This window comes from Sinohyriopsis cumingii, chromosome 16 (assembly GCF_028554795.1).
Source record: "Sinohyriopsis cumingii isolate HCF-2022 chromosome 16, ASM2855479v2, whole genome shotgun sequence".
In the NCBI taxonomy this organism is placed as follows: domain Eukaryota; kingdom Metazoa; phylum Mollusca; class Bivalvia; order Unionida; family Unionidae; genus Sinohyriopsis; species Sinohyriopsis cumingii.
The window spans coordinates 43922205-43946882 of record NC_142976.1 but is presented as its reverse complement, the minus strand read 5'-3'; the positions used below and the strand labels follow the sequence as shown (position 1 = coordinate 43946882).

The following is a 24678-nucleotide window of genomic DNA, read 5'->3' as shown; positions in this document are numbered from 1 at the left end:
CAAACTACACACCACAATGTTGATGCAAAAGCTAAATGACAAACCAAGATGTTGTTGTTATAGGGTTTAATACCATTTTTCAGTACAAGATAGGCTTTACATGGTGGCCAGTATTAATGTTGGAGGAAGAACAAAGGAAAACCCCGGAAAAACCACCAACCCACAAGAAGCTACCAGCAAGCTTTCTCACATACCCACATTGGCCGAGCCCGAGACCTGAACCCACGCAGACAGAGATGAGATGGCAGTGATCCATAATGGTGAGTGCTTTTGACCACTAGGCCACTTGGGGTCCCAAACCAAAATGTACTGTCGAACATCTGGAGTCAGATTAGGTGCAATAGAGTGTTTTAATGTACTGTATTTCAGTACATATTAATAGCCATAAACAACTTTACTTTATTGTACTGACAAGATTCAATATCCCACCACATTCATTTGTACACTTTGCTATAGTTCCCTTCTTTATATAATTTGCAATTGAGAATGGTGGGTGTCCACTGACTTAACATACAAATGATTGGACCTGACTTTTTGCATTTTGTGTCTAATTATACAGAGATTACCCCATCTGGTTCCACAGGTTGTAAAACTTGGGGATATAGTGCATGACATGGGAGCTAGGATATCTAAACTGACTTGTATGACAAAAAGCAGCTACATATCAAAACTATATCCTCAGTAACGGTCAACCATACATTAAAAATTACAAAAGGCAGCTACACACCAAAACTCTGTCCTCAATAAAGGCCAAGCACACAATAAAATTATATATATATATATATATATATATATATATATATATATATATATATATATATATATATATATATATATAGAGATCTTTATTGAGGACAGAGTTTTGGTGTGTACCTGCTTTTTGTCATTTTTGTAAGTTATAAACAGGTTGTTTACTGATAATTAGGTCAAGGTCTAGCTTTTAAAAATTTTGAAACTTAAAACGTTCTGGAGGAAAACTTTTGACCCATATCCTGGTCATTTGTGTCTTGGGTTATAATATAATTTGGGAGGAACACGTTTATTTTAAAACATTAATTGGAATTACAAAGTGCTCATTGACATTTTGGAGAAAATCACTATTTTGGGATTATTGTGAATTTATCCCAAGATGTTCTGGATTAAAACAGTGTGATATATGAAGACTGTTGGTACATCTGCTCATTCAAGAATACTGGTATCAACACAGTACAAGATAGCAATTGGAATTCATGCAGAACACTATACTTTTGGACTTGTGATAGAACTTTAGGATTATTGGGATTTAATTCACAATACCATAGCATTCCTCTTAAATTTTCACATTATATCTGAGAAATAAATGTATTTATTGATTTGGTTCCTATTGTTACTTAGCTGGTGTGTGTGTGTGTGTGTGATATCTCAGTCACTTTAGTCAGGGCCTTTCCTTTTAAGGATTAGATCCTCTGGCTAGAGGAAAGAGAATATATTCCAGATGTGGTTTACACTATAGCTTCAACACTGTGTTCAAAACTATCCCCAAGTATGGTGGACAGTACCTATAAAATTAATGTCAAAGCCAGTTTGATACAAACAAAACCCATGAAGTGCGATTAATCCATGGGTAAAAAGTAAAATTACCAGCATCTGATTCACACCAAAGCCTTCAATTTACTCTTCAAAAGATATTTTGCACATAGCTTACATGCTCTTAGGTTTCCTATGTGGCTTCGGATTTAGTTATTTTCAACCTAAGCACTTCCAATCATCACCAAATTTTATTTCTGTTATTCTTAATGCACAAGTAACTCAGGTGAAACTTGACAAGGAAATCAGCCAGTCCTTTTCACTTTCTCTTTCAAAAATTTGTATATATTCCAAAGAAAGTACCTGTACAAGAGAGACTCTTTCAATACCCATCATATCATAATTTGATCAATGATTACATTCACAAGTCATACTCTTCTTTTTCCTACAGCACATTTGATGATAACATACAGCTGTTAATTGATTACCTTATTACTGTGATCTGAAGTGTTTACAGCCAAATGCAGAATTTTTCATGATAGCTGTTGAGTCCTTGAATAAAATTTTGCATACCTATGCCTTTGGTTCAGATGAAATAAAATGGATACAAGCCAAAATTTTATTTTGGCAGAAACATTTGAATGAGTATCTCGAGTTTTAATATCGATTTTTATTGCGCTATTTAGGATGTTTTTATATTCTTTCACTTTATTGCGCTATTTAGGATGTTTTTATATTCTTTCACTTTACTGCACTATTTAGGATGTTTACATTGTTTCACTTTATTGCTCTATTTAGCATGTTTTTATATTGTTTCACTCTATTGTGCTATTTAGGATGTTTTTATATTGTTTCACTTTATTGCACTATTTAGGATGTTTTTATATTGTTTCACTTCATTGTGCTATTTAGGATGTTTTTATATTGTTTCACTTTATTGTGCTATTTAGAATGCTTTAATATTGATTAACTTTACTGCACTATTTATGATGTTTTTATATTGTTTCACTTTTTTGCACTATTTATAATGTTTTTAGATTGTTTCACTTTATTGCGCTATTTAGGATGTTTTTATATTGATTCACTTTTTTGCGCTATTTAGGATGTTTTTATATTATTTCACTTTATTGCACTATTTATAATGTTTTTAGATTGTTTCACTTTATTGCGCTATTTAGGATGTTTTTACATTAATTCACTTTATTGCACTATTTATAATGTTTTTAGATTCTTTGATTTTATTGCGCTATTTAGGATGCTTTGATCATTATTCACTTTTTTGCGCTATTTAGGATGTTTTTATATTATTTCACTTTATTGCACTATTTATAATGTTTTTAGATTGTTTCACTTTATTGCGCTATTTAGGATGTTTTTACATTAATTCACTTTATTGCACTATTTATAATGTTTTTAGATTCTTTGATTTTATTGCGCTATTTAGGATGCTTTTATCATTATTCACTTTATTGCACTATTTAGGATGTTTTTATATGAATATTCAAGGGCAGCTCATACATATTTTGTTCATGTCAAAATACAAATACATCTCAAGTCAGGAACTTCTTTCTACAGGTGAACGTAGCTTCATAAGTAGTCACTGGCCTTAAAAACACAACCACAGGAAATATTAATTCTGAAATTCTTTGTGGCTGAATATGATTGTTTTATCACTTCCGCTTCTAATGCTGATACAGAGAGTACATTCTCTATTCTTTGCAAATTACTAATTCAAGGGAAATCTGGAACAGACAACTACTGATAGCCTGATAAGTCTGAAACTTAATAATCACAATGAATGCCATTAGTGATCAGTATCGTGTGAAAAAAACTAAAATGTTTGCAGGGTTGTTTTTTTTCCTTAAAAATCTTTGCAGTGAACTAAGAGTTCATAAACAAACTTCCATTTTCATTTAATTGACAATCGACTGCCTGGTATTTATTCACTGCTATTGTAATATTTTCAGTTAGAATCTGATACATGTTCCAAAGTTTGTTTATTATAGAATGAAAAGAATACAAATTATTTCCTCTTGCTTTCCTTTCAGTCACCTTTATACATGTAAAATTTAAATTTATATAAAAAAAAAATACTTGTTTAGACGCAAATCTAATGATCAAACTTTTTAATTTACTGGCTTTATGTCCTTATTCTGTCACATGTATGGGTCAGAGATGTTTGTTTTCATTCATCAAATAATTAGTGACAATTCAACAATTTTCTTATAATACATCATGTGACTTTGTTTTGTCTTCTTCAATGTATACTGCTCATTAGTCATACGAAAGTTGAATTAATTTGCTTAAAGTGCTAAATTTTTACTTAATTTTAAAATGATTCAGTGAATAAAATAAAATGATGGACCATGACAATTTATTATAATTTATCATGCCATCCTAAACAACATGAATAAATAATTTAAAAGAAAACTATTAACCCTTTTTAACCATTGCTTTACTAAAGTTATCCATGAAGATCCTATAATGTAGTAACGGTAGCCACCAGATGATATACAGAAAATTTAGTTAATGTAACAGAAGATCAGAAAAATAAATAAAAATATATGTATATATATATATATACACACACAAATGGAGGTCACTTCTCCTATATCTCCTGCAGGACATTTTTTAAGAATTTAAGAATAGACACTGATATTTCAGGCTATTCTTCCTGTAGCAAAGCGGTTCTTAACCCTTTTGGGTGGTGACCCAGATTAGGTTTGTGGTGTTATCCTAACAACCCATCAATTTCTAAAAATAAACCCACTTGGGTAGAAAGGTTGATCTCAGCAATCTACTTGGAACAGCATGGCGACAGTTGAGTCATGACCCATGGGTTAAGAACATCTTTTAACACTGGTGTTTAGCTCAAAAATTCAACCTTTTAGGCCAAATTTGATTCACTATCCCAATAAGGAATGCCAACCCATTTTCCAATCCTGCTGCAGTACATGGTCATTATTGTGCCCACTTAATATACAAGTGCAGAATGCTGAACAGAATATGTTCCTCTCATTGGTAGACTGACAGTGAGGTTACCAGTAGGCACAGGACACCATTTTCAATCAACCAAGTTCCAAAAGTGAACAAGTCAAAGTTTCATATAACTTTAATTTGTTTCAAATTTCCTTATCTGAACAATGAAAAACATTCTTTATGCGTGGTTGAATCTGATCAACATGGGATAGCCTCCTGTTTCATTGGCATCTTCTCAACTCCTGCCTAATTGGCATTTAATGGCACTGTGGGACAAAAATAGATATCAGTGCCAATTACAAGAAATAGTTTGTAGCCATTAAAAGCTGTTACTGAAATTCATGAAATGTTTCAAATCACATTAGTTAAATAGCAGAATTATTATATCTTCTTAGCATTACAAAATTCAAGTCTCTCTGTCCTTTGTGGACAATAATTTCACATAAGTTATCCTGCTGGACTGCTGTTTGAAACTTGCAATAAATTTAACGGTACATGAACCAGTATGAATGAAAAACAGTCTACACTCCAAAATCATATTTTCTCTTCCAAGTCTTGTCATGTAGTTGGACGAGGCTTTAATATCAATTTTCCAGTCTGAAAAGAAAAGAGCATGAAAAGAAATGAGAAGGAACTACTGGTGAGCCCATCTGATTGAAAGCTTTTACTCACCTCCTGCAGAGACATTACAAAATCCTAAGTGTGTTAGAATTACTCTTTAGCAATTATTATGACCACAGAAAGCCAGCATAAAACTCTACACTGCAACATCAACCCTGGACCTGACTGGTAACAGACATCTGACCTTTTAGCTTGAGATTTTATTTTAATTTTCTCATCCCCAGGGTTAGAATTAAACATGGAGTGAAAAGTAGCAAATATTTTTACCTACTTTTGACCTAGTAGCAAAATGGCTTACCAAGCAGCAAAATGTCATTGGGAGTTCTTTTGTTTCAAAATTATTGGTACTTTATCATAATGATTCTTTTAGTGAAAACCCCAAGTCAACATGACAAAAAAACCCCAACTATTTCATAATGGTTGACACAGCAGCCAAACTGCAAGTCAGTTTGACACCATTCTGATTCTGAACCAAGTAGAAAACCAAATAAGTCTTGGTACAAGCGCTATACCAATAAGACCATATGTTCAGGACAAGTAGATGTACATTTTTTTAAAAAGATGTCAGATCAGCAACATTTTTATTTTAATAGGACATTTACGACCAAACACACTTTATAATCAAAGTACAATATCAGTATGACAGTACATTCATCAAGAGCAGCTGTTGTTGTTGTTGTAGGGTTTAATGCCATTTTTCAGCACACGATAGGCTATACATGGCGGCCAGTATTAATGGTGGAGGAAGAACCCGGGAAAACCCTGGAAAGAACCACCGACCCAAGAGAAGCTACTGGCAAGCTTTCTCACATACCCACACTGGCCGAATCCGAGACTCGAACCCATGCAGACAGAGTTGAGATGGCAGTAATCCGTAACGGAGAGCACTTTAGACCACTCGGCCACTCGGGGCCCCAAGAGTAGCTGTAAGAACATTTTCAAGAAGACCACTGTGGCTGCCATATTTGATGTCCAAGTGGCACCATCTGGACCAAGTAAACCTAAGGATTAATTTGCATTTGTAAAGTTTCATAGTAATCCCACAAGTACATGTACTTTGGGAGAAATAGTAATACCTAATTTGTGGTAATGGAGAGATGGACTATGGCCAGAAGAGAAAAAAATTAAATATAATAAAATCTATCAGAGAATATTGAGTAAAGACACTTGACTATTTGAATAAATCATCGAATGAATTATGATGTAAAAAAGAAATTATATGTACTATTTTTTAGTGGAAAGCATTTTTTAATATCTGCTTGGGTGATTGTACAAAAGTGCAATACTGTAATGAAAGATTATGGAAAAAATACATGGTTTTTTATGTTTAACAGTATGGTTAATTGTATTTGTTTTTAAGCTTGTTATAGTTAAATTCAAACACTTGCTCTTTATACTGTACATACACCATATACTGGTTAATTTGATTTTCTTTTCAGACTGACTAATGCTTTGTCATAAATTGTTCTCTTCATGGTGGCTATATTTAATATCAGATTTGCACCATTTCTATTTAGTACCAATCTGATATCATAAGAAGTGTCTGGGTGAAAGCACAATGTAGATATGACCAGCCACCTGCAAGGAGGAGTGGTGATAACATGATTTTCAAGATGGCCATTGTGGCAGTCATATTAGAATTCAGACTGGTACCATTTTCATTTATAACAAACTAGACATAATAACAAGTCTTTCAGTGAAAACCCCATGCTGACCATTCAATCAGAATAAATAGTGATAACAAGATTCTACAGATGGCCACTATTGCAGACATAATGACTGTCTAAGTAGCACCATTTGGACAACACAGCAAATTGTTTAGTAAAAACCCTATGTTGATATGACCATCCATTAGCAGGGAGCAGTGATATTTTCAAGATGACTGCTGTGGTGGCTATCATGTCAGATCAACGCGATTTTATTTTGGACCAGCAATGCATCATAAGAAGACTTCTGGTGAAGCCCCCAAAACAATATTACTTTTCATTCAGGAGGATTAGCAATAACAAGATTTTCATGATAGCCACTGTAGTGGCCATAATGGACACAAGAATGGCACCATTTTCATTTTGGACCAACGAGACATCATCAAAAGTATTTCTCTGAAAATCTCAGTTTGATACGATTATACATTCAGGAGTAGTGATAACAAGATTTTCAAGCTGGCAGTTTTGGCAGCCATATCAGATAACAGACACCATTTTCATTTAGGATCAACTAGACATCATAGAAAGTCTTCTGGTGAACACTAAAAGATGACCATATCAGTCCCCATTTTCATTAACAACAAATCATCATATAAAGTCTTTTAAGGAAAACCCCATTATCCATCCATTCATGAAGAGTAGCGATGACAATAGTTTTAAGATGAACCACTATGGTACCATAATGGCTGTCATCTAGAGCATGGGATGAATGTGTGTCAAGTTCCATGACAATCCTCCAAGTAGTTTTGGAGTAGTTGCAATAATAAACTTAACAGAACAGAGAGACAATGGACAATGACTGCTCAAATGAAAAATGGGAGTAGATTACTGGTACTCATGATAAATTGGTAAGGCAAAAATAGTATGTAGACAAATATAATTTCATTCATAAATTACTCTATATTTATAATTTATTCACTTTGGTAATTCTGAACAAGTGTTCACTTGCATTTCAGATAAATGCACATGTATGCATAAACTCTACCGCCCTCACAAAAAAACAGTATGAAATTGCATGTACTCGAATAATATTTAATGCAACTTCATGGTCTGGTATTTGAAAAATATCAAAAATCTTTCTCAAGTATTTTTAGTTGACAAAAAACAAATATAAATTTCAGTGTCATATCAGTGATTCAAATGTCGATAGGTTGATTCTAGGAACATATGCATGCTCAATTATTCTTGGAATTTTACATTCCAAAACAAGATCTGTAAACTCAAACACTGCAAAAAGTTTAGAAGAATGAAGGCTTGGTTCAAACAACATGGCAGGACAAAATTAGATAACAATGCTTGAATGTACATTCTTGTTTCATACTTACGTCATCACATGACATATTGTAATCAGCTAAAACCTGTCGACATCTTGAAGCTATACTTCAGCTGGTTAAGGAAATTAAAGAACAACATATGGTCCTCAGAACCTGCTATCTTACCTGTGTTGAGGCAGTGACGAATCATTTCACCACGTACACAATGGACAAACATTGTGTTTTATTGGCAATTAATTTGCTTCAATGCGTGAAATGTTAAACATTCAGGTGTTTTAATTATGTATCATTCAGTAAGAAGTTACCAGACATTATGTTCAAGGTATTTTTTTCCAGCTTGCTCCATAAGTAAAATCTCAGTCATAAGCTTGTCACTGTCAAAAACTAATCATTATTAAGATTTCAGTTTTTGTTCTTGAGATTTTCATTCTGAGTTTTGAGATTATGGGGACAATGGTCAAATGTCTCTTCAGTTTTCAAGTCTACTGAGAAACCTACTCAACTTAAAGAACTAACTTACACGGAATAAAAGGCATGAAGCAGCTACTGTTAATTAGTTATACAACATAGTTTGTTACTCTGTTTACTTAAGTCATTGCAGACAGAGTGGAATGTACATGTACATGTCTGAGACCTATAATAGATCTGATAGGGTGACAATCACATCTTGCTAAATTTTGTGATGCAAAATGAAATACACTCCAAATATGTACAGTAAAACCTGTCTTGAAAGACAATTACTTTGAGAGACCACCTGGCTTCAAGGGCCAGGTTCTCATGTAATTTAATTGCATAGTTTTATGACCTGTTATTGTGAGACCATTAATATTTAATAGAAAGTGAGGTCTTTCAAGACAGATTCTACTGAATTAAACTCTTTACTAGACTTACCTATGATAATACATAAACCAAGAAACCATTCTGTAATATGAGAACATGAATACAAAACAAACAAATGTAATGGGAAGATAATTTTCTTAACCCAAAATGGCTCAAAAAAGGTTCCTTTTTGTACTCATTTGAATACTGTATCCAGCATATACGATACTGACATGGAGAAAATGCTAACATATTGGAACCATATGATGTATTAAAAAAAATGATTTTTTTTTCCTTGTAATGGAATCATTTCAAAATGTAGATAGTGCATTCAGAGCACAGTAACTGTAGATCAGCTCTGAAGATTTTGTTTCCAACAAAAGTGCCAAGAAATTCTCTCAGACGTGAATACAACACTGTCTAATGAATCTGCACACAGATTACTGCAGTGAATGTAGGATAATTTGGATATACTCCTGCAAATTATCAGAAGTTCGCTATAATTAACACACACGTTATCAAAATTCTGAAATTTATTTGTTATATGAGAGAAATTCAGAGATATTTACCTTGAATCAAGCTAATATGGTGGACTTTTCTCTACTTCATGAACCATCCATGATGCTGTACATTACAAACATCCTAACTACCACAACCATTCCAAAGAAAATTTTCAGGTGACATATCATGACCTAAACTATCAAGGATACATTGAGGGTGCCACAACTCTTCGATGAATCCCACATAAAAACAGCAATAACAGTATAAAACAGCTTAGCGTAAAGAATGGATGATTCAGAAGGGACTGTGTAAAGGATGTCTGAAATGAAAAGTAAAAAAACATGAAAAAAAATAGATGGTTTTATTATTGCAATTATTTCCAAATCTCATTATTATTATTATTATTATTAGATCTCACTCTGACTCCGATGTTTTCAATCTGATGTTAAATAATTTAGGAGGAATAATGATAATAAACTCGTGCTAACAGATGGACATATAATGGACAACAGATCATTCCATAAACTAAAGGACTAAAGAAAGTTGTTGCTGTTCTAGGGTTTAACGCCATTTTTCAGCACAAGATAGGCTATACATGACGGCCAGTATAACTGGTGGAGGAAGAACCCTGGAAAACCCAGGGAAGAACCACCGACCCACGAGAAGCTACTGCCAGGCTTTCCCACATACCCACGTTAGCAGAGACTTGGACTCGAACCCACGCAGACAGAGGTGAGATGGCAGTGATCCGGAACAGTGAGCGCTTTAGACCACTCGGCCACTCGAGGCCCCCGACTAAAGAAAGTAGCACAAATATAGAGTGAATCACATATATTTACATGTGATTCACTTCACATTTGTGCTACTTCCCTCAGTTCTAACGAGGACACAACATACAATGTTATGTTAAAGCCCTATAATCATCATTATCCAAGATGAACACATATCCCGTAAGTTATTCAAAACAATTATGCTAAAATTATTGTTTAATATGACATTTCCTGGAGAAACAATACAGCATTTATGCAGGTATTATTTGTGTTTTCTAATACAAACTGGTTTTAAATAGGGTTAATTGATGTCTTTGCCTATTCATACATGCATCTAAATATTCATGACTATCAAGTTCACACAAATTCATTTTTGTTAATAGGATAGAATGCTTTATCAATACACATTTGCCTGGATTAGTGAGAGCTGTGTTTTGGCATCATATATTACAGAGATCATCACAGAGATCAACAAAGATCATTACAGAGATCATCAAAGAAGGTGACCTACATCATATCTGTTTCTTGAATACATGCAAATATGGTGACTGTTTTGCTAAAAGTCTCACGTTTGATTCAAAACACCAACAATATGTTCTGTCTTCATCAAAGGCACTACTGTCCTTGCACCCAAAATAATTATTGGTGCTCACTTAACATACTTTGATGCCAATGAAAGCTTTACAAAATACGTTTTGAATCTAAATATGTTAATATTTACTACTACTTGTAACATGTTGCATCTGAAAGTAGTGGTCAACATACCTTAGATGTTTCTGGATCCCAAAGCCAGGACCAGGCTCCGACAGATGTGCACACTGATATAAAGATCAGGACAACTGAAAGGCACAAAAAAAATTATTTTATTTGGGACTTTCATGCGACATTCATGGTCACATTACCTTATTATTTTCAAAATGAGCAAACCTCAAAATGTAAATATGAATAACATCACATCACATTAAAACTCCTATCATGACTATACAATGAAATTTGTCATTCCATTCACTGTTACTTAAAATCAGGAGCTGATGTATCTTCTGAAATCAAACCATTTCCTGATTAAGATCATTCTTTCTTTTTTATGAGAAAACCAATGGTCCCAATTGGCAGGTTTTACAAAATTAATATCTCAGATTTTACGAGAAGGCTCTGCAACTATTTACCATATCTATTTATCTAAAATTGTTTCTTTCTCTCTGAACAAAGTCATGGTGACTGACTGCATCATCATCATCATCATCATCATCATCAGTCTCATGACCTAGTGTGGTCGTTGAGGCACTGTGCTGCTGAACATCTGACCAGTTCCCTCCACTTGTCTCGATCACGTGCCAATGCCTGTGTCTCTGCAAAACTTTTCCTTGTCCATTCTGTGATGTTGTCAGTCCACTTTTTTCTCTGTCTACCTCTCCTTCTGCCACCCTGGACGCTGCCCTACAGGACTGTTGTGGATAGACTGTTGGCTCTAGTGACATGGCCATACCATTTCAGCTTTCTCTTTTTGACGGTGGTGAGGAGGTCCTCATATTGGCCTACTTCGCGCCTGATGGTGTTATGCACTTCTTAATTTGTGATGTGGTCCATGTAAGAGATGCCAAGGATGGTTCTGTAGCATCTCTTTTCAAGTGACTGGATTCTTCGTTGTAATTCTGCTGTCAGGGTCCATGCCTCACTGACTGCATACATTTAAGTAAGTTGTGAAAAGGTCAGTTCAGAGATGAAAAGATCTAGAAATGTACATGTTATACAGACATATCAGTTTAGGCAACTCCATTGGTTAGAGAGACTCTTGTCCAGTAATCTAATCACACCAGTAAAAATGCAATCAGGTAAACATTTCTTGGCCATGAGTATTACATTATTAGTACAATGAGTACTGTACTATTAATACCATCAATATTATACTATTAGTATCATCAGAATTACTCTATTAATACCATGATTATTACACTATTAGTACCAAGAACATTACATTATAAGTACCATGAGTAATACACTATTAGTATCATTAGTATTACCATATTAGTACCATGAATATTACAATATTAGTACCCTGAGTATTATGTTAATAATACCATGAATATTACATTAGTACCATGAGCATTATGCTATTAGTACCATGAGTATTACACTATTAGCATCATGAGCATTAAACATTAGTATCAAGAGCATTACACTATTAGTACCCTGAATATTATACTATTAGTACCCTGAGTATTATACTATTAGTATCATTTGTATTACAATATTAGTACATCAGTATTACAACAGTAGTGCCCTGAATAAGACACTATTAGTACCATGAGTATTACAATGTTAGTACTTGAGTATTATAATATTAGTACAATGAGTATTACACTATTAGCATCATGTGCATTAAACATTAGTATCATGAGCATTACACTATTAGTACCTTGAATATTATACTATTAGTACAATGAGCATTATACTATTAGTAACATTTGTATTACAATATTAGTACCTGAGTATTATAATATTAGTACAATGAGTATTACACTATTAGCATCATGAGTGCTAAACATTAGCATCATGAGCATTCCACTATTAGTAACCTGAATATTATACTATTAGTACGATGAATATTATACTATTAATACCCTGAGTATTACTATTAGTATCATTTGTATTACAATATTAGTACATCAATATTACAATATTAGTACACTTACCCTGAATAAGACACTATTAGTACCATGAGTTTTACAACATTAGTACCTGAATATTACACTATTAGTACCATTAGTGTTACAATATTAGTGCCCTAAGTATGACACTATTAATACTAGCGGTGAAATGTCTCATCTATATACTGACGCATCGATACTTTTGCTGTAAATATACACATATTGATACAAGAGATAGCGAATTGATACAAAATGATACTTACCATATGTAAGTTATTTTAGACTTCAGCAGTCATGAATAATTATTATTTGTTTTCCTTGTTATTCTTTAAATATAAAATTCATCTGAGACATCAATTGCAATCCTAGTCACTCATTTTTATTAGTAAAAACAAAAAAAGACTTGAGAATACTCACTCACCATCTGCAAATTAAAACAAAGTGGAATGGTTTGTAATCTTCCCCTCACATTCCATGCTCATTATCTTAACCCAGGAGCATGTTTGGCATGTTGAGTACATTCCAAACATGTTCCATATGTATAATGAAGTACTTTACTCATCATTTAATAACCACTTTTACACGAAATTCAACACTGAATTGTATTGTCGACTTTGGTCAATTTGAAAGTTACACTACCGGTGTATCACATGGTGAAATATGTTACACTGAAATCTCACTGGTGGTTATTGCTTGTCCCGGTCCATGTTAAATAATAACCACCAATCAGGAATTAGTGTAGCTTATTCCCTGTGTGACAAACAGGAAGTACTAGCAAAGCAACAGAGAAAATTTATGCAAAAGTCATTGATATGTAATCTACATAAACAGAGATGCTGTCAGAGTCTGTGATTTATTTCTGTGAATTATGCAAAATTTGTGCAAAAGTTGAAAGTCCTGCATATAAAAATGTGCTTGGCAAAGCATACAATTTTTATTTAACCATTCTTGTCGCGACATCAGTTTTTCAGGTAGGCAACTGTTTACACATCTAGGTTCTTCACACATGACATGAACGGCTGTTAAACTAAATTTGATTGGTACATTGTGCCCTGGAATAAGCATTATGACAAGTTTGAACCTTACATGAAGGAATTTTTACAAATGCTTCTTTAAAATAAAGGCTACCTGGAAAAAACAAAATGTCTGATTCCTGGCATGGTTCATTACGTTTTTGTTTGGTGAATACTGGTTGGTGCTAATAGTGATGACAATAATGTTTAAAGTTATGTAGTATATTGGATTACTGGAGCTGGGAAATTGTTAATGGAGATATTAGTGAGTGATTTTGAACCCAAAAATGGTGTTATGTACAAGCAAGATTTACATTTTCAATGGAGAAAAGATGGCACACCAATTAATCCTTTTCAGCAGTATTTTGAAATTGAATGTAGAAAGGACAGAATAATTAGCCTAATTGAAATACAGAAAATTTAAAAGCAGAATGCAGTTTTCATTTTTTTATCAGTCAGGTTAGCCCTTTGACTCATATGCTACAAAACCAAATATCCATATCAGGGTTAAGATAAACTGAATAAATAAGGAGGAAAAATGAAATTAAGAAGTGAAGATATTTATTTGAATACCTTTGTCTGCACAAGCAGACAATGGCATTGCAGTTTATGTTAGTGAAAAGGCCTGCTTTGGAGCAGATGTATCCAAAAATTAATATCTGTGAGGTCTGGAAAATCGTAAATAAGCCACAAAGTTCCCCAACATCTTCAAGCTGAAAAAGCTGGCTATGCATTAGCCCCTTCAGAATGAAGCACAGAAAAATATTCATACACAGATAAGAAACTGAGTATGCTAAGAAATAATTAAAACGTTAATACTTATACAACTAGAGGTGACATTTTTTCTAAGAAGTGATTTCAGTAGAGCTCAAAAATGGTGGAGCAGGAAATGAGACAGATATTGAAGAGTTAGGTAAATATTGAACAATGACCATTTCCTGTTCCCCCTCATTTCTACTCTCCCCAAAGAAAGCCAACAGTAGCCTGTTTGAAAGTATTTTTCTTCTCTTGTCATCAATGAGAAAATGCATATAAATATATGATAACTATATTTATATTTAATCTGCATACAGGAACTACAACTTCTATGTCAACATAAAGGGGCACCTACTACCTTCCAAAGATGGAAAAACCATGAAGTTCATATGTGTATCAATATATATCATATACCTAGGCTGTATATTGTGAATTGTATCAATATGTGGCACAGGTGTATCGTTTGACCCCTAATTAGTACGAGTATTACACTACCGGTATCAAAAGTATTTTACTATTACTACCCTGAGTATTACCTTTTCAATATCATGAGCATTACGCTATTAGCAACATTAGTATTATACTATTAGTAACATTAGTATTACACTATTAGTAACATTAGTATTACACTATTAGCAACATTAGTATTATACTATTAGCAACATTAGTATTACACTATTAGTAATATTAGTATTACACTATTAGTAATATTAGTATTACACTATTAATAATATTAGTATTACACTATTAGTAACATTATTATTAAACTATTATTAACAATAGTATTACACTATTAGCAAAATTAGTATTACACTATTATTAACATTATTATTATACTATTAGTAACATTAGTATTACACTATTAGCAAATTAGTATTACACTATTAAAACGTTAATATTATACTATTAGTACCATAAGTATTACACTATTAGTATCATGACCATTAAACTATTACTACCATTAATATTACACTATTAGTAATGTTAATATTACACTAGTATTAACAATAGTATTACACTATTAGTAACATTAGTATTACACTATTAGTAACATTATTATTCCACTATTATTAACAATATTACACTATTAGCAAAATTAGTATTACACTATTAGTAACATTAGTATTACACTATTAATAACATTAGTATTACACTATTAATAACATTAGTATTACACTATTACCAAAATTAGTATTACACTATTAGTAACATTAGTATTACACTATTAATAACATTAGTATTACACTATTAGTAACATCAGTATTACACTATTACCAAAATTAGTATTACACTATTAGTAACATTAGTATTACACTATTAATAACATTAGTATTACACTATTAGTAACATTAGTATTACACTATTAATAACATTAGTATTACACTATTAGTAACATTAGTATTACACTATTAATAACATTAGTATTACACTATTAGTAACATTAGTATTACACTATTAGTAACATTAGTATTACACTATTAGTAACATTAGTATTACACTATTAGCAAAATTAGTATTACACTATTAGTAACATTAGTATTACACTATTAATAACATTAGTATTACACTATTAGTAACATTAGTATTACACTATTAATAACATTAGTATTACACTATTAGTAACATCAGTATTACACTATTACCAAAATTAGTATTACACTATTAGTAACATTAGTATTACACTATTAATAACATTAGTATTACACTATTAATAACATTAGTATTACACTATTAGTAACATTAGTATTACACTATTAATAACATTAGTATTACACTATTAATAACATTAGTATTACACTATTAGTAACATTAGTATTACACTATTAATAACATTAGTATTACACTATTAGTAACATCAGTATTACACTATTACCAAAATTAGTATTACACTTTTAGTAACATTATTTTTACACTATTAGTAACAACAGTATTACAATATTAGTAATAACAGTATTACACTATTATTAACATTAGTATTACACTATTAGTAATATCAGTATTACACTATTAGTAACATTATTATTACACTATTATTAACATTAGTATTACACTATTAGCAAAATTAGTATTACACTATTAGTAACATTAGTATTACACTATTAGTAACATTAGTATTACACTATTAGTAACATTAGCATTATAATATTATTACCATAAGTATTACACTATTAGTATCATGACCATTACACTATTAGTATCATTGTAATTACACTTAGTTTTATCAGCCTTACAATATTTGTACCATATGTATTACACCATTACTACCATTAGGTATTACACAAATAGTATCATGAGTATCACAATGTTAGTATATGAGTATTATACTATTAGTAACAATAGTTTTACAGAATTTAGAAACATTAGTATTATACTTTTACTACCCTCTGGCTCATGGCCTGTAACATAAGTTACTAAAACTTGTTGTAGACTCAAGATAAATTTCATCCAAAACTTAATTAAAGTATTAGGCAACACTGTGATAAAAGGTCACAGACAGTATTGAGCCATACTGATATATTAAAGTATTAAGCAACACTGTGATAAAAAGTCAGAGACAGTATTGAGCCATAATGATATATTAAAGTATTAAGCAACATTGTGATAAAAAGTCAGAGACAGTATTGAGCCATAATGATATATTAAAGTATTAAGCAACACTGTGATAAAAAGTCAGAGACAGTACTGAGCCATAATGATATATTAAAGTATTAAGCAACACTGTGATAAAAAGTCAGAGACAGTACTGAGCCATAATGATATATTAAAGTATTAAGCAACACTGTGATAAAAAGTCAGAGACAGTATTGAGCCATAATTATATACTTCTCCAGACTCTTGCCGCTGGCTGAAGCTTATCTATGACCTCTGTCAACCTTCTTTCAAATGCTTTCAGATCTGCAAGACAAAATAAAATGGTTCTAAGACAAACTGTTAATAAATAGCACATGTCACTACATTTTATAGTTCACTCTTATATCTTCACTCTGAACAACTTTTTATTGTACAAAGTAGTTCGGAGAAAATGTGCTTTAATAATGTCAACAATGCTTACTGACCATTAAATACACAGAACCAAATTTTGTAAGCCATTTTTAAAACTTACCACTCTTTGAAGCACTATTTAAAGACTCAATGCCGCAGTTATGTGGAAAAAGTTTTATATGCAAATCATCTGAATAATACTGAATCTTGAAAGATTATGGTCATAAACATCATTGGGATCCATTAAAACCAGATAATATCTATGTACATTACATTATGGGCCATGAATTCCTCCTCTGAACTGAAAAACCTGACATTTTTCACAAGTGCACAATCTACCATCCAATGTTGATTAGCGACATCTGTGCCTCAACCGATTTCAGTCAAAAGCTGGAATATATAATTTGATGACACTGCTGTTGTAAACATAAGAAGTCAACACCATGTTATGCTGGACTGCCTTCAGCCCAAGTTAGTGCTTCAAATTATTCTAGTGCATCAACTGATCACCAATATTCAGATCCAACCTTCTTTATTACCTCTCGAGTCAATCTGTGTGTTATGTGCTAATGTTGTTGTTGTTAGACTAATGGAATTTGTTGAATGTATCACATCACTACCTTTTGGGGCATTCCCAAAAAGGATTGGAATTATGAGAGACTTGAAGACTTCAGTGACTAAATTAAGGGGTGGCACCTCTTAATTCTAAACTGAATATCTGAACATCGTTTAAAGCTAATATCTTGATTATTTCAAAGAATGGACAATATCAAACAGCTTTTTCAACAAATCATTTCCATCCTTCAAAACTTCAGATAGCTTGGAAGAATGGTGAAAAATTTCAGATAAACTGTGACATTGGGACTTTAAGCTGAAATCTCATAACCTTCAAACGTCATGAATAAAACTGCAATCAAAGACTCCTAAAAAATACAGCATGTTGCATGCATGACTTGATCAGAAAGTAAATAAATTCCAAATGTAATGTGCTATTTGGCATATCACAATAAATAAAGACGTACCAATTAATCAGCCATACTCAGAATTGGGCCGATTACTAGAACATTTGGTATAAATGGTATCAGCAGAAATAATCAGTGCCGATGTAAACAAATTTCCAAATCATAACATTCCTCTTGACATGGCTTGAATTTTAAATCAGAATTAAATAGTGGAAATTAAGGAATAAACATCTGATTTGGGGGTTAATTGAAAGACAGTATATTCTTAAAAGTAAATACTTTTTAACACACTTGCTGTAAACTACCGCTGATTGTCTGCACACAACAAATTATCAATACCATTCATGCACTCATCTCAATCACAGCAGCCAACCAGCCAATGAGGCCTCATTTGACTGTTGAACTTCCAGCATACACATTAGCAGATAGCTAGGCAGATTAGATAGCTAGCAAAATTTCCAACTACTATGAAACTACGACTCACTATAGCTAATCTGTTCTTCAGTCAGTCCTGCAATGCTGCTAATCAATGAATAGCTGAAGCAGCTGAACGCTGATATACAAATATTATGCAGCATTGATATTGGCATGCCAGCACCAGTGACATTACCCATGGCTACCCCAGCTGCCGAATCAACTGGATTATTAATATTGACTAGCGATTGTACACTATTAAATATACTACCAAGCCTATGCATAATGTTGAACTCAAAACACTCATGTTTAGTCTGGAAATACTTCAACGTAAATGCAGTCGACAAGTATAAAGCAAATTGCACACTTTGCAAAGCATGCATTTCCGGAGGTGGAAAGAATTTTAAAAACTATACAACAAATCTTGTCCAGCACATGCGCTGGAAGCACATCATCAAACATGGCTTGTTTCTGGCAGATAAATAAGAAAAGTGTGATGCACAGTTAATCTCGGTCGCTGCAGCAACTCCTTGCACTCTGACTATTAACACCATGCTGGACCAGAAGCAGCCATTTGCATCTGACAACCCAAGAGCTATTAGTTAGCACAAAGTTATTACAGAATTCAATGGCAGTAGATGTGCAACAATTTTCCATTGTTGAATATATTGGATTTCGACGCTTGATGGCCAAGACAGAACTGCACTATAAAATTCCAAGTCAGAAGTGTTCTTTCATATCTTTGATACCTGGCATGCACAAGGCAATACAAAGCAAGGTGTGTGATTTAGTTTCTGCCCAATCTAACCTTAGTTTGACTTCTGATGCATGGTCAAACCTGTCCATCAGTGTAGCCTTGTTGAGTCTCACAGCACAGTGGCTGACGGAAGACTTTCAGCAGAAACAGGTGATTTTTAGCAGCATCAGATGAATCACAAACAGAAGAATATTTGGTGAGCAAACTGGACAAATTATGCTATGAATACAACATTCCCAAAACTCATATCCATGTTCTTCTGCTTGACAGAGGTACAAACATGGTTAAAGCAATGCATATGGCTTAAATTGAAAGCATCAGCTGTTCTGCACACACGCTGCAGCTCATTGTTAGTGATGGCATTCTGTTGCAACGAGAATTCAAAGATGTTTTAGCAATCTCGTGATCCATAGTCAGCAAGTTAAGTTCCTTTCATTAAAAAAACATTCTCCAACCTAATCTGACTTTGTCATTCCCGGCTTCCATCGCATTCCAACCAGCTAAACAGAACATTAAAATGATTCCATTTGTTACTATTTGATTTTTATTTCATCAGGATAAAAACTGCAAAGTAATTATAACCAAACAAATTTAAATTTGTGGAAGAATTTTGATATGGACTTTAAAGTGTACGAGATATTCCTGAAAATGTTACCCCTTATTCTCCTGTCAGTTGAACTGGGAACATGCTAGACAAGACCATTATTTAGGCAGAAAGACGTAGCACCAAAACAAATATATCATGTGATATGTCTTATGTTACTGTTGTTGTTGTTGTTGTTGTAGGGGTAGGGTTTAACGCCATTTTTCAGCTCAAGATAGGCTATACATGACGGCCAGTATTACTGGTGGAGGAAGAACCCTGGGAAACCCCAGGAAGAACCACCGACCCACGAGAAGCTACTGGCAAGCTTTCTCACGTACCCACGTTAGCCGAGCCTGAGACTTGAACCCACGCAGACAGCAGTGAGATGGCAGTGATCCGGAACAGTGAGCGCTTTAGACCACTCGGCCACTTGGGGCCCCTTTATGTTATTGTATAGGACTAACACTATAGTTTACATACTGATATATACAAGGCAAACATACAGTTTCGTATTTTGGATTTTTGAGCGTATTTTTATGTTTCTAGCAAAGGGAGCTGATTGTACAGCAAATATGACTCACAAGTCTCCTTATACTATGATCCTTGCCTCAGCACTGGCAAGATTCACTGAAGACTAAATATTGACCGCGAAATTAGATAACATTCATTTGGTTAGTACTTAATTTCACAAATGATAAACATACAAATATCTTTAAGTACATTTACAGAGAAACTATAAAGAACTAGTAAATCGACTAATTACATATAAAATTCGCACCTTCTGTTTGTTCTAAAGACATGGTTTGCGTTTCGAATTGTCTTAACAAAATAACCCAACTTTCGACAATCATCACTTCTCCCAATGTTGCTGCTGGTAAACTGATAAGCCAGTAAAAACGCTTGACACAGAGAAACGGAACAGACAAATACACAGTACAAGTTACGATTCCAAATATATTTTATTCATCTTGAACTGAAACTAGTAGCCAAACTATTAATTGATACTTTGTGTAATTAGCAGACGTGTAAAAATAGAAAGTTGCTAAAATTCGACAAATATGAATATACCTATATTATACCATATTATACTATATAGAAATAAACAAATCATTCACCCACTGATCGATCAATTAATCAATTAGATAATCAATAAAATAAGATCTTGCTCAATTTAGCTTTTTATTTATTTCTGGGATGCATGCGAATCATCATAATCATATATATGTATGTGCTACGTGTACACCGCTGTCGGGCTTTTCTTCACATGTAAGATTTCCGTCACAAATAGTGGCGGAAAACGCATACCGAATTCACCAATTCAGGCCCGGCCCTATGGCAATGCGAACGAGGCAACCGCCTTAGGTCTCGCGCTTTAAGGCACTGCATTTTTTTTTTATTTTTTTTTTTTTTTATTGGAGCCTTGCGCTCGTCGTTTGCTGACTTGGGCCCCGCATGCTGCCTTGGGCCCTGCACATCATAGGGTCGGGCCTGGACCAATTAACTAAACAAAAATACTGCAGTGCTTATAGTTTGAAAAGAGGCAATTGTCACCAGAATATTCTGTTCAAAATAATACTAATTTTGGACACACGGGATACCACTCCTTTGTTTTCATGACTCGCGATATATCGCCCTATTCTGTGCCTGGCTTCGAAAAAAAGTAATATTTATGCATCGGGATATTGAAAGGAAATACATTACTTTGTATTCTTTCTGATATTATTTAATCCGACGAACTATGTCATGTTTATATCTAGGTTTACAAAATTTAACGTAATAATACCACTAAATGGCAAGAGATATTAGGCAAAATAAACCGATCTTTATATTAAAAAAAAGGTTACTAAAAGTTCAATACTTTTAAAAAAAAAAGCTGTTATGTTGAAGAAAAACAACAATGAATAGGATGTAACGTGTTGCCAAAGTCTTGTTTATGGGGAAAAAATTACTAAAGAATTAAGAAACAGACTAAACGCCCATGAATTTTGTCTTTTTAGAATCCATTAGAGAGGACATTTTCGCTAGCCAAGGTTACGATAACCCTTTCTACACCTTGGCGGATCGAACAGCTATATCGGTGCTTTATCCTAGCGACATCTACTGCATTTCATGTGTTGCCTCCCCTAGTGTCTAATGCCTACTAACCAATGGCGTGGGGGCAATTGACCTGAAAAGGATACTTGGGATGTTTAACATTGAAAGTATAACTATGTACCGGAGGGAAGCAGTTACAGACATATTTGAATGAAAGGTACTTGTGCAAACACTGCCCTGCTCAGGAAAATTGCTTATTTATCGGTCCATTCAAGTTGTTTGTTCCCTTGGTCTGAATCCTGTAGGAACAGTATTCAGATTTGAACAACACAATTTTGATTGGATGCAGTGGCTTGCCTCCAAATCCAGTAAAATTCACAGACCCAAAGCACATACATATCTGCTCGATACGCCAAGGTATTGATATGGTTATCACATCAGACCCTTGGCTAGTGAAGATGAGGAATCACCCCCATGCTGTCATGTCAAGTATGACACCTTCCAACAAACTGTTGACATGTTCCTTCACCAGGCTTTCTGTCTGTAATATATATTTGGTAAAACCTGTAGATCGGCCGAAAACGGTGGTGGCAATTGACCTAAAAAGGATACTTTGTAAGTTTAACATCGAAAGAATAACTATGTGCCAGAGTGAAACCATTACATGTCTATTTGAGTGAAAGGCATTTGTGCAAACACGGACCGGCACTGTAAAAGTGCTTACTTATCAGTCCATTCATTTTGTGTGCTCACCTTGCCTCGATCACGTAGGAACAGTGTTCAGATTTTAACAACATCATTTTGATTGGATGCGGTGGGCTGCCGCCGCATCCAATGAAATTCACAGAACCGAAGCACACAAATATCTGCTCGATATGCCAAGGTGGACATAGAACACGATTAATTTTACTATATATTATCTACATTTGTTTTTCAGCACTGGACTTTCCACTGTGTGGCAATAGAAATCATATGTTAATCTAAAATGCCTTCAAAGATGACTTCAAGGTGAAGTTCTTGTTGAGAGGCTTGACTGTAAACAAAGCAACATGCAATGGAACACAGATTTCACTTCCGGATCATCACCAAGGCCTTATTACTCAGTGAGCACTGTCGCCGAAATACACACAGACAACCACATCATAAGCTCATAATCTCAAGAATAAACAATTACCTTTAAACCCCTGCCAAAAATGCATAAATATAACTCTTCTATCATCACCAAAATGAGAGAGGAAAAAATGTTCTAAAAAAATTAGAACTTCATTCTCGGGTACTGAACTGGAAGTACTAATTGTGACCCTATTCCAGGTGTAGATAGGGTTATCGGAACCTTGGCTAGCGAAGATGTTAGACAGGCAAGTTTACAAGTTCTTGATGGCAGACGATAAAGTAGGTATGGAACAACTTCTTGCAAAATTAGAAACTTGGATTAAGATGAAGTATAGTTCTCAGGTAAAAAATTATATTTTTTAAATAATCTTGTGTATGATTCTAAAAGATAAATATGAAATAGGTTTTTCTGTGTTACAAGTTCAAGAAGGTCATGGAGTGGGTCTTCATCTTGACATTTAGAAATCACATTTTCATATGCATTTAAAATGGAAATGTGGGATATTTTTGTACACTTTATGAATATCTATTTCCTTAATCAAATGGTGGTCGTCCTTTCTTTGTACAAATTGGATTTTCGACCAAAAACAACACTTGATCCAATGTTGTCAGAAATGATGTATCGTTGCTCAGAATTACCCGACGCGCAGAATAGGCCGACATGGTGAGTAGCCTATATGTCATAACTGTAAGGACTAAAAAAACTAAATGGAAAAAAAAACACAGCGACAGTGACCTACTTGAATTACTGAGTATTATCAACAATCAGAATATCGACGTCTTTTTCCTGACAGAAACATGGCTCAAAACATCAGGCGATGAGCCCAAGTGCGCGGATCTAACACCCACCGGTTACTCCATCAAGTCGTTCCCCCGCCACTCTCGCGGAGGTGAAATTGCTGTCACCACAAAGAACTCCATGATCAAACGTCTTAACCACACCACAACTTTCAATTTCTACCACACATTGTTTGAACTAGTCCAAACCATACTTACACTGGAACAAAGGTCAGTTCATTTTTTCTGCCTATACCGCCCTCCTCCTAGTAGAAAAAACAAACTGACTGAATCTCTCTTTTTGGAGCAGTTTCCGAATCTCCTGGAGTATGGAAATTCGATAGTTGGCAACCTGATTATTCTTGGAAATTTGAACTTGCACTTTGACTGTCCAGGAAACCCAAACACATCAAAATTCCAAAATTGCATTAATGTTTCCAACGTTAAACAGTCAGTTAAC

At 33.7% G+C, this 24678-nt stretch overlaps 1 protein-coding gene across 2 annotated transcripts; it reads right to left on the bottom strand.

The window, feature by feature from the left end:
• Positions 1-4603: 4603 nt before the first annotated feature.
• Positions 4604-21187, bottom strand: LOC149780327 (nuclear envelope phosphatase-regulatory subunit 1-like). Of its 2 annotated transcripts, none has more exons than XM_089937199.1 (6): positions 21073-21187; positions 17417-17488; positions 10942-11015; positions 9616-9725; positions 8138-8192; positions 4604-5082 (listed from the first exon to the last, which is right to left on the bottom strand). In XM_089937199.1, the coding sequence occupies exons 1-6, from the start codon at positions 21143-21145 to the stop codon at positions 5044-5046; spliced, it is 423 nt and encodes a 140-aa protein (XP_089793325.1). In that variant the 5' UTR covers positions 21146-21187; the 3' UTR covers positions 4604-5043. The 2 variants fall into 2 exon arrangements, with proteins under 2 accessions (XP_089793325.1, XP_089793326.1); XM_089937200.1 differs by having other exon boundaries at positions 8138-8187.
• Between the last annotated feature and the right edge of the window lie 3491 nt (positions 21188-24678).